Raw genomic sequence first — 12,008 nt, 5'->3', positions numbered from 1 at the left:
CCGTATATAAGAATCTAAATGCATGCATAGATGAACATACTGTTGTCACTACGCAGACAGTCTGTGATGGTGACATTATTGACATCATCTATTGATGCAGTTGAAGTGTGTGTCATCACAGTGTTTATCATTGTGCTCTGACATTGAAATGGCCTCTGTAGTCTGCTGACCTGGGCATTACCAGGGGAATATAAATCCATGATTTTATTTCCTGCTGTAAGCACATCAGTGCAACTAAAGCTACTGTTTGCTCAGTAAAACTGATGAAATATGATAAAAGTCAAGTCAGTGCCCTAGTAAAACTCCCTAGCCTCCATAGCCTCAGACATCAAATTTCAACCCCTGTGACAAATGGAAAGGTTTTTTTACACGTTCACTTCAAGCCTCTCGGAAAGAAGAGATTACATCTCTCTCCACAACATTAGGCAGTATCAGTAGCTGCCAGGGCGTGAATCTTAACTGAACTCAACGAGCGTTTGAAGATGGCTACATTTCTTTCCTTCAGGCACCACAGCGCGAGGCTTCAGCAGCAGCAGCAGCAGCCAGTGCTAGCCTAGCGCAGCGCTAATTGACATATCGACTGAGACACATCGGGGCACAGAGAGCAAAGGGTTGGACTCCCTCCATACTGCCAGCGCTGTTGTGCCCAGAGAAGCCTGCATCAGCATAACACAAAGGACCCCGTGTAGAAATATCTGAGGGCTACGCATATCACTTTGACAGCCGGATGGTCATTAGAACAGTATGTGAGGCCATTTTGTTTTAATTTATTTATTTAGTTTAGCTTTTTTTTTTTTTTTACCAAAAACTGCCATTCTAGATGTACAGAAGCAGCCTCAGCTATTTGAGAGGTTGTCACGGTGACAGAGCGAGAGGCCAGAGCCCACCACTGCCTCAGCAGAAATACAGACCAGAAGAGAGAGAGAGAGAGAGAGAGAGAGAGAGAGAAAGAGAGGGAGGGAGAGAGAGAGAGAGAGAGAGAGAGAGAGAGAGAGTCTGGCGATGAGGATGATGCTTGACACACTTTTTTGAAACGACACACTTTTCACAGCATGGGGTGATCTGCTCCCTTGGAACCGCTGCCTATGGATAGCTAGTGTGTGTGTGTGTGTGTGTGTGTGTGTGTGTGTGTGTGTGTGTGTGTGTGATTGTCCCTGTGCCCTGTGTCCTTGTCCCTGCCTATTTGGACATTTCTGTTATGTTTACTCGTAGAATATTGTTGTGTCTCCTATGCAATGTAGAATTCTTACAACAGTGTTCATTCATTCATTCATTCATTCATTTATTCATTCATTTTATCGTCAGTGATATTTGTTAAAAGGATGCCAATATATTCTCAAAAAACGTTTTCCATTTCCTACTGCACTGTACTGTGGTGTGGCCTACTAAACTATATCTGTATGTTTTAGACCTTTTTAAAAACTTTCAATATAATCATTAAATAACATATTTCCATATTTTGTGAACAACCTTGATCAGACTTACCCCATTAAGACTGCCCAGATCCTTGACCAGATGTTCGTCTGTGGCTGGGTTGTAGTTGATGACCGCATGCTGCTTGTCTACACTGCGGGACTGAGGAAAGGACAACGGTGATGTCAGAAAATCTGACACTACATATATAACCTAACCTATTCCACAGTCATACGGAAAGTTTGGCAACTATAAAGCAGAGATATAGGATAACCTACATTTCTAGAGTGAATCTACTTTATAGTCCAGGATGCATCTAACGTTTAGGAGGCTATGCATCGATTCCTTGTTGCAGTGATTCAAGTGGATGATATAATTGCTCGATAATACATGGTGACTTGGACGTGGAACACTTTTGGAATACTTTAGATGGACTGCTGCTATACTCTGCAAGCCACTGCAAAAATAGATGTCCTGTTGAGAGTAAAGTCACTGGAATTCTCCTTGACAGCGCAATCTGCAAGTAAGTTGAGCATGGTCCAGGGACAATAGGGTGGTCTTACAGACCGACACGACAGCCTGCCAAATTATTCGCCTGTACACAGCACATTTCTGTGAGAAAGAAGGTTTCTACTACAGCTACACTGTCTAAAAAATGATAACACTTTTAAGGTCACCTTGCTTTACTTAATTGCTTAATTTATTTAATGAACACCACAGTGGGAACATCAGCACTTTTATTGGACTATTTGGATCTCTGATTGGAGTTCACAAGTGTGTATGAGACTGAGTGCTTAAAGGTTTTATCAGCAATTTCAGGCTCAAAAAAGGCCCAAACGCAGGACGTCAAAAAAACACGTCTCTGTAGGCAGCCTAGGCTCCGAGAACAACTGCTACCAACAAGGGTTGGCAACTACTCAAAGGCAAAATAAATAATGTTTCAACCAATAACCGACAAGATGCGCGTTTAGGAGAGTTTTAATTGCACGGGAGGGAGGGGGAGGGAGTAGCGAGCTAGCTCTCTGTTTTGTTTGAACATCAACAGAAGTGACGTATCCCCGCTATCGCTGATACAACCTTTAAGTAGATGGTACGCTTTATGCATCTTCGAATTGATAGAATGAGATATACCCTATACAGTGTTTTTTGCTTGTGCACACGAGAATGCTCCACTGAGCACGATCCTGTCAACATCCACGTGTGCTTTCCTTGTGTAACATCACGTGAAATGAAAACACTGCTGTTCCGCAGTGAATTATTTACCATGTCAAAGCACTGCTGGGATATACTGTAGCTGCTGCTTCTTTGGCTTGGCCTCTTGTACTTCCAAAGCATTAGCTAATGTAAGGGCTTGTGTCATTCATGGACGGCATATCGCACTGCTGTGGCTGCTCAGCATCTGCGCTACTGACAAAGCTGATAGTGAGCACAACCAGCTCCTTGTTAGCGTAACTGTGAATGCTCAATAGTCAGAGAATGCTATGTCCCCTGATAGGAGCCAAGCAGACCCTTAGTCACAATGAGGGCATCCCAGCTGCCCCCACAAAATCTATGCACTATAGAACTGTTCAAGTTGGTTACTACAGTTAATAATTTCAGATATACACCGGATAAATGTTAAATTCCTTGTGCTAGTGGGTTGCCCACAGTGAAATAATCCATAACCAAGCCCATTTAACATAGCACAACATGAGGCAGGGTACAATGACAATGCTCAGTTGGCTGGCGGCAGTCACAAAAGCGCTGCATGTTGTACCCAGGATCCATAAAGGCACTCCTTCACGGTACCATATGCACCACCTGTGGCCTGAATCCCCAACCAAAAAAACAAAAATGCAACCAAAGCAAAATCACCAGTAAAGCAACCTTTCTGCGCAAAAAAAACCCAGCATCGTCAACAGAGCAGCTTTCGTGAGCATTTCACTGGGGTTATCAAGCAGGCACCTTCCTTCACTGGCGTTTCATTGAATTAGGCCCACGACACTTCCAGAAGGCTCAACAGTAGTGTCTGTCATCCCAGACCTCCCTCCACACTCATGATGGGTTCCTCTACCAACAAACTCATCAGTCGATACTCTTTGTTGCTGTGGATATTATGATGCGATCAGAAACATAACCAAACAAAAGTATAAAGTATAATTATATATACTCTTTTGATCCCGTGAGGGAAATTTGATCTCTGCATTTATCCCAATCCGTAAATTAGTGAAACACACTCAGCACACAGTGAACACACAGTGAACACACAGTAAGGTGAAGCACACACACTAATCCCGACGCAGTGAGCTGCCTGCTACAGCGGCGCTCGGGGAGCAGTGGGGGGTTAGGTGCCTTGCTCAAGGGCACTTTAGCCGTTCCTACTGGTCGGGGTTCGAACCGGCAATCCTCAGGCTGCCAAATAGTGATATCTGTCTACAGATGGTACCTTTCAACATACAGATTAACATATGTGACTATTCACTGCATATGCTACAAAGTATGCATATGGAATGGAAAAGATGTGATGTGAAATAGGATTCTCCACACATCCTCAAGCTGAAACTGCAAAATCAGGTGCTTCATAGCTGTAGGACAGCAGACTATTAAAACAAAGAAAACAGACTGGAGCACACTGATTTAAACTTTCTAAACTTTCTTTACTTGCCGTAATTTCCCAACTATTAACCGTGGTTTATACATTGATTTTGCAAATTTTCTTCAGCTATGAGGTTAATACATGGGGGCAGTTAATATGGTAAAATATGGTTTTGTTTTTTTTAGCTAAAACACTGTCTTGCGGTTTATACACAATGCAGCTAATACACAGGAAATTACTGTGGTGCAAACAAAAACCGACTAATGTTTCAACACGTCTGTGACCTCGTCAGAGTCCAGTGTGTTGACTGTTGGACAGTGCTGTAGATGACCGGTCCTCTGGGCAGACGTGGCCTTTGTTTGTTTGTTGGTCTCTCCCACTCGTCCTTTGAGGAAATGGCTGGGCCATGACTCTTTAATGAGCTGGCTGAGCAGGCTCTCAGCTCATTATCCACTCAGGACCTCCACTTCAAACACGTTGCCTCTGTCATCCACCTCTCTCTGTATGTCTGTGTGTGTGTGTGTGTGTGTCTGTGTGTGTGTGTGTGTGTGTCTGTGTGTGTGTGTGTGTGTGATATGCAATATGCATCATCGAGTTTTCTGCTTCCCCCTTCAGCCAGCTGTTCTGACTTGATAGTGTTGACAAACCAAAAAGCATTCTGGTTGCTAGGCAACAACCTACGCAGTTGATTCCTAGGAGATGCACAGATCACACAGGTCTCTGTAGAGAGACTGAACTTTACACCTTTTAAATCACTATGTGAAATCCTCCATGAAGGATTCAGACACGTCTCATTTGCAGAAATGACACAACTCAGTCAATAATCTGACATAATCTATGTTAAAATATATTCTGAAAATGCTCCTCTACTGTCAGCTGTCAGTGAGTGGAAGTTCTGTCTGAATGACGTCAAGCCACACAGCAAAATGGCCACCCTGGTTGCTAGTGGCAACCACCGAGCAGTTCAACAGAACTATCAATAACACCGACAGACCACCCATGATTCTGAATAGCAATGTCCGAGACAGTGGTTGGGGGAAAACCAAAGGAAAGGCTTTGCTCTCTTTGTGGTGTTCTAATATCAGGCAACAAACCCCCCCCCCCCCCACCCCCCACAATGTCTCAAGGTTAAGGACCTAGTACATTTAACTGGGGTAAACAGCTAAAAACACCATGGCATTATCAAAGAGAGCTTCAACACACTGAGAATGACATTGTGTCCTTCAGAATCACACGCCCCGTCCAATCAAGCCACTGATTTCTCCTGCTCCCAGACCAGCTATATCCCACACGTTTGAACAATCCCCTCCCCCGGTTTTCCATCATAGTGAAGTGTCCACAGAGACATATCACAATTGTGCCTTAACAAAAGCTTAAAACATGCATTTCTCTGAACATTAAATGTGGTGGGTGTCGTAAAACCAACACACACATCTGACTTTGAAACAGCATCTCCACACCTGCAATGCAACCCCCTGCATGAGAACAGAACCGCAGAGATGCTCTGAGCACATGCTCATGGACATGCAGATGAGACCAACCCTGTGAGCTTGGTTTCTCCTCCAAAGCCACCCTTTTCATGCAGACATGTCTGTCTGACGTTACTCAAAACGACACACACACACACACACACACACACACACACACACACACACACACTTCCCTTCCCCCTCCTGAGGCATACACAGTAATCAGCTTTCAGAAGTAGCACATCAGCACCCAACCCCCCCCTCCCTGCATCCATACTGCCGTGTATAAAAGTGATGACAACCATTGGTATTAACACTAGCACCTGGTATATTTGTCAGAGAGAAGGTGGTGTTTGGCACAGGGATGGCTCTGTAAGGTGGAGTCTGAATGACAATCAGACTCATGTCAGGGTGGAGCCTGACTTAGACGAGAGGGAAGGCTGGCTGAATGAGTGGGTTACTCAAACCCAGTAGCTTTTAAAGATTATATACATCAATGTTGTGTGTAGTCTGATAACTCCTAATAGCAGAGCCCTATGGCATCCTTCTAAAAAAACAAATTAGTCTAGGATGAAATTCGTTGCGGTGAAAAATTTCATCCTCGGTGTGTAAAGAATAAGAACATAAGAACACATGTAACTTTGTACGTGACAATAACTTGACATACACCCCCCCCCCCCCCACAGACCTGTTACAGTCAGCTGATCTTCTATGGGGCACACTATGCCACAGACCAGCCTCAGACACGTGGAGTGTGGGGTACCCTGGAGGGGGCCGGCTCACCTGCAACATCAGCTCGCAGTCCTCGCGGCCCACAAAGATCATCTCCCGCGGCAACCGGTGCCGCATGCCCGAGCTGCTCACCAGGAACCATGATGTCACACTCATCTTCACTGCTCCGCCCAGAACACGCTTTGCATCCTGGGTAAAAGACCAAAAAAGATAACTAAGCACAGAGACTTGATTTTCATTCCACAGGGCCTGCTTCACCACTTTCATTAAGATAGCGTGCATCTGCAATCTGGGGAGATCAGTGACCCCCTCCATTGTCTTCATGAAAAGGGATCAGTGTTTCTTTCCAGCTATTGTGTCTTTTCTCTTACTCAGCAAAAACTGCTGCATTCATGGACTGACGAGGGACCAGGAGAAACAAATTGCATACTACACACATAACAACAAATCAAGTCAATACCTCTAAGTAAAAATGTAAAAGCAAATGCAATTTATTTTTGTCATTTCTGGTACCACGACTAGAACGCAGACGTAATCGCTTGTTTTCCACGGTGTCTGCAAGCTGTAATTGGTGTCCCTGTTCTAACTGCTTTCAAATGACCGGATCCATTTCAGTCACCGATATCTAAAAGAGGATCAATACCAATATGGCTGCTACAGGCAACTTCATTTTAAGGCTAATCAATGTCTTCTCACGTGGGAGGAAAGATTAGCCCTGGATGTACAGAACTGCTGATGACTCTGCAGCACATCCAACGTCCCTAATTCAGTAGGCCTACACCATCTTGTACAAGACTTTGTACAAAAGACATAAATAATGAGTTTCATAAGGCTTACTTTCCCTATTCTACAGTGAATAGAATGAACAGGAATTTCCTGAAGGTTGTCACAAGGTCAGGTTTAAGCTCTTTGAGCTCTGGACGCAGCTCCATCTTTTCAGTCTGCTCAGGAAACACATGGATTAAAATGAATAGATGTGATCGGGCACTGCTGGTGTTCCATCAGGCAGAGTCGTATTAGCATTAATGCGCCGCAGCGCTTTAGAGGAAACGGACACAGCAGGCCTGCGGGAGGGCCGTGTCCAGCATCGGACAACGAGGCCTCTCAAATTACCCCACCTCAAACACTCTCAAGCGCTCTGACTGACCCGAGTGTCAGCGGAGTGTTTGCGGTTTGGAGAAAATCAGGAGGGAAGAGGAACAGAGAGGTCTCTGAAGGACAAACAGTGCTTGCTTTGCCACCATGAGCAGGGTGTAGTGGTAAAATAAGAGGTGGGTAAACTATGAATTCTATGATCACAGAAAGGTGGACTGCGCCAGGCAGTATCGGATTTTTCCGGTATCGGAAGCCATTCAGCTTTTTGAAGCATTGAAGCATTCAGCTTCATCATCAACATGTTTGATGATGGTGGAAGTTATTGTCCAATGTTTATAACAATACCAGTGGTATTAAATGGTTCCTAGTGTGCTGATGAGTGCACATATGGTGAATGTGGATAATACAGTGTGCTTTCTGAATGTTAAAAGTTGCATTTGGTGAATAAACTCTTTTGAGGTGGATAAACTCTAATAAGAGGTGGATAAACTATTTCACAGGTGGATAAACTGTGTTTACTTGCATTTAGCCTCCACTACAACCCTGACCACGAGACAAACACATGCTTTAGGAGAGGGGAGGGAAAAATGGCTTTACAGCTATGGCATGGCAACCAGTGGCAACCAGAGCCTAGGTTGTGTTCCATGGCAACATGCGTCTATGAAAACATTCTCAACAAATCACATCACACAGGGTCTCTTTTACCAACACTCGTACTAAAGGTTAAGTGTTAAATTTCATCAATTAGATTTTTGAGGAGTGAATATATTACATGGTATATTTGCATGCCACTATTTATTCATGCGAGTAATGACCCTTAAATATTTCCTATACATTTGTGCTGCAAAGTCAGTGCAGAATGCTGTGTTTAGTTGGTTTGTTTCCAACGCTCCTGATTCTCTAACTTGACACATTTAGGACAAGTGTTGATCTCATTTTAAAAGTCAAGTAACCGTTGTGAAATCATGCTTCTCTGCACGAACTCCCTAAACGCCTGTCTAAATGCGTCAGCATCCGCCTGCCTGTCGCCTACCCTTACTATCTCATGTCTACCCTTGTGAAGATCTCTTATTTCAGGGGCACCACACAGACTCAACGTGGCAGCAGTGTCACTAGGTGGTAGCGTTCCAGACGCAGGGCGGGGTGGGGAGGTCGATGGAGGGTGGGTGATCTGAAAGATGCTACATGAGGGGAAATTGACGCTTGGCAGCCTGGCCATAGTATCAGAGGGCTACAAAAATTCTCCAACTTTAATCTCAATATTTTATCTTTAATCTGTAATATCTCCATACTAAGGCTTTGGCTTTGGCTTGCTAAAGCCTGATTCATGAAGGCAGAATGGACATGTGGACACACACACACACTGTAGTAGCAGTGATAAACATACTGTAGAGGGAAGGTCTTATGATATGTGCTGTGCTGAATGCACTACTCATGGAGGCCAGGATTATGGTCACTACTATGGAATGATCTGTTCCGTGGAAAGCATTATTTCAATTCATCACATCTACATGAATGAATGCTGACACACATTTTGAATGAGGAAAAAGGTGTAAACTGAGGAGCGTAGTTCTGGTTAAAGCAATGGAAAGCAAATTGACAGACACATTGCATAGACACACACACACACACAACTGAATTCTGCTTAAACCTTTTATTCCATACCTTGCCCTTAGTGACAAGCACCACTACCTCTTATAAGACTCCCTGTTTGGGTGACCTACAGTAGTAGGCACCATGATGGTCCCTCAGGGCTGATGAGGGGGACTGGAGGAAGACCTTGGATGGGGAGGGCAAGGCTCCCTGAACTCTATGGTAGATTATCAGTCCCTCAAATGTTGATGTCGAGTTACTGCGAAGACTGCTAAGATACACTGTACAAGCCCATTACGTGAGACAACATTGTGTGCAACACAGAATGGCCAAAGGTCATACACAACCAGACTGTGACAGATTGCTGCCCTCCCCCCCTCCCCCCACCCCCACTCCCCTCCTCATCACAGGCGTCTGTGTGCCATAGGCCAGTGGGCACAGTGCTGTCCAATGTGTGTGCCTCGCCACACCATCCACCTACACCCCAGCAGAGAACCAGCTGCTCTTGGATCCCTGCCTGCCTGTGTGCATGCCTGCCTCCCCAGGTCTCTCTAATTAACGGTCCCAGAGAAATCCACATCGTCAGCTGCGGGCTGGCTGTGTGTGGTCCGGGGGTGTTATGTTGCATGAGGCCAAGACACTAGAGCATTCTCATCGCAGGCTATGATGCTGTTGCTGAGAGATGCTGTGGTTCTCTAAAGCAGGTCATCCAGTCATCTTTTAAGAGGGAGACACGCCAAAGTCCTTTTGAATTCTTGGAGAGCATGGATCCATTGTCAGTAAAGGTTGATGGGAATGAATGAATGAATGATGGATGGATGATTTTTGCATTTCTGATACAGAACTATAGGCTATAAGAATTTACAGTTAACATCTAGAGTATATAATCTACTATATATACATATAAACCATCTCTTTCATTTACAAATGGTAGCTCTGGTGTAGTCCCACGGGTAGTATAAAAACAAACGTTTTTTTCAATGCTTAAAACCTCCCATACAGCATTTAGGCTATAAAACGGTCTGTTTACAGAACGGCCATTCCATTTACTGAAATTAACTGCATATAGTTTATTTCTTTTAGGTAGTTTTGGCCAATGTGTGCAACAGGGCGTCTTACCAAATAAACGGAGGACTTCATATTGTAGCCTTTCATATTGGGCCCAACAATTCACATCGAATGCTATTAAGTGGGCAAAGGAATGCCATTAGTCTACATGACTGAAACTATCATTTAGCAACCATTTAATGATAGTTCCAAATCAGCAAAATTCCGAGATTAAACCTTTCAACGCGATAATCGTTTGAGCGTAATTGCAAGGGCACATGTCACAACAGGCCGCAGATAGGCTACTCTCGCTGGACCCCGTGATTCAGCATCCAAATTCGGTAGGCGCCGTGGCGTCACTATCATAGCCGGGTGATTAAATGTGTTAAAACGATCGAAATCGAATTTGCCTTTTTTAAACTATGTGTATGAAACATGGCCGAGAGCAAACGGACCGATTGACCGATGCAAATAGGTTGGAGATAGTGGAAATATTTGACCAGGTTGTGCGACTGGTGTTGCATGGTGGCTGGCAGGATGCTGCCTATCGACAGTCTGTCTGCCCATCCCCGTTTGCCGTCGGCATGCCTCGGATGCAACTATTACGCCTCATTTCGTAATGTTTGCATAAAACAGAGTATTTTTAGTTTACACGCTGGTTTTATGTGTAATCTTTCGGCTAGGCTAAATTGTATGGGCTATAGGCTATTGTGAAAGTCTACGGCACCGCTTTGCGCGTTTAATTCCTTTCACAGCCTCAATGAACTGACAGAAGAGACCGTAGCACCACTCACACAATAACGTTTGAATATTTGGAACATTTAGGCTATTGGTCCCTACAACAACAGATCCTCCTTGTCTTAGTATCCCTACTGACTCCAGAGGAGCATCATGACTCCCGATTCCGCGACCTACCTACAACATTCCAGATGCCGCCGCTTCTCCCACAAAAGCAACAAATGATGTCACCATGAATTTGACACAAATGCTTTGCCACACGTGTCAAACGAATCTCTTAAAACATCCACGTCTTGCTGTCGAGATCACTCCGGGTATTCACTGTCTCTTTTCTAGACGAATCCTCCCATGTCCATCCATGGGACTCGGCTGCTGTGGTATCTCCGGTGAGATGGGAGAGATGAGACTGTCACCACCAGCTCTGGACCAGCCCGAGAGCAGCGCCGCTGAAGGCTGGTTGGCGCAACCTCAGCAAAGCTCATACAATCGCCCAGCCCTGCTTCCACAGCAACGACCGTCACCACCTACACAACCTAGGGAAAACAGTCAAAAGTCCAGACGATTTTACGGCAAGACTGAGTCTTGTTAACTGTCTAAAAGGTAAATGACATATTCCACTTGGCTAAATATACGTAAGCCTATCAATAAATACATTTGGGCTCACGTGGGTTATGGAAGGAAGTATTGACTCTGACGTCACCTTCCTTTGTTTCTTTTAATTAAAAATCAATACCCATACAGTAGCCTACCCTAGGCTATATGAAAGAAAATTAATATGTGTCTATCATGAAGAATAACTTTACACGTATTATTAAATAGTTATGCTGAAATGTTGGGAAAAATTGGGCTGGTTTGATTTGTTATAGGCTGTCATGCGCAGGTGTAATTTTTCTATAGCCTATGATAGCCCTCCTTCTTTCCGTGCCTTTGATTACGTAAGAGGGACAATCATTACTCTTGGAAATTCATTAGGCCACTATTTCGATTTTTACCTGAAATGTACTGTAGGTGTATTGTTTTTTTTTTTTTTTAAAAATAGTATTCAGACATTACATTTTACATTATGACTTATCAGATGGTTGTGATTTCCTGACTTCATCTAGATCCTTGATTTGTTTTTTTTTCAGTCATTCTAATATTGTTCAGGAGCAGCGTTATTCCAATTAACAAGTCAATTAATTGGTAAGAGAAATTAAAAGACAAAGACAATGTTCACCTGTAATATCACCCTTTTACATTACACTAGACATCTTATTTTACAGGTATGTAGCATAATGGCTGGCCTGATGTCACAATTCTTGACTTTGACTGAGGCATTGAAAATCCTTTATGTGTGTGCTGTACTA

The 12,008-nt window shown here is 44.0% G+C and overlaps 1 protein-coding gene across 1 annotated transcript in view; it reads right to left on the bottom strand.

The window, feature by feature from the left end:
• The window catches only part of cep170bb (centrosomal protein 170Bb), a 24,472-nt gene extending 13,508 nt beyond the window's left edge, over nucleotides 1-10,964 (bottom strand). Inside the window, exons 1-3 of the mRNA XM_076272779.1 lie at nucleotides 10,840-10,964; nucleotides 6,241-6,378; nucleotides 1,486-1,575 (exon numbers count right to left, since the gene is read on the bottom strand). Coding sequence (XP_076128894.1) covers nucleotides 1,486-1,575; nucleotides 6,241-6,345 — 195 coding nt within the window. The 5' untranslated portion in view covers nucleotides 6,346-6,378; nucleotides 10,840-10,964. The remainder of the gene's footprint in view (nucleotides 1-1,485; nucleotides 1,576-6,240; nucleotides 6,379-10,839) is intronic.
• Nucleotides 10,965-12,008: the final 1,044 nt, after the last annotated feature.

The sequence above is a fragment of the Alosa pseudoharengus genome, unplaced genomic scaffold, assembly GCF_046254945.1.
Source record: "Alosa pseudoharengus isolate Yale_2024_CS ecotype anadromous, Long Island Sound unplaced genomic scaffold, YU_APseudo_1.1 YU_APseudo_1.1_scf_7, whole genome shotgun sequence".
NCBI lineage: Eukaryota > Metazoa > Chordata > Actinopteri > Clupeiformes > Clupeidae > Alosa > Alosa pseudoharengus.
The sequence above is the reverse complement of the archived record's forward strand: the minus strand, read 5'-3'. Positions and strand labels throughout refer to the sequence as shown.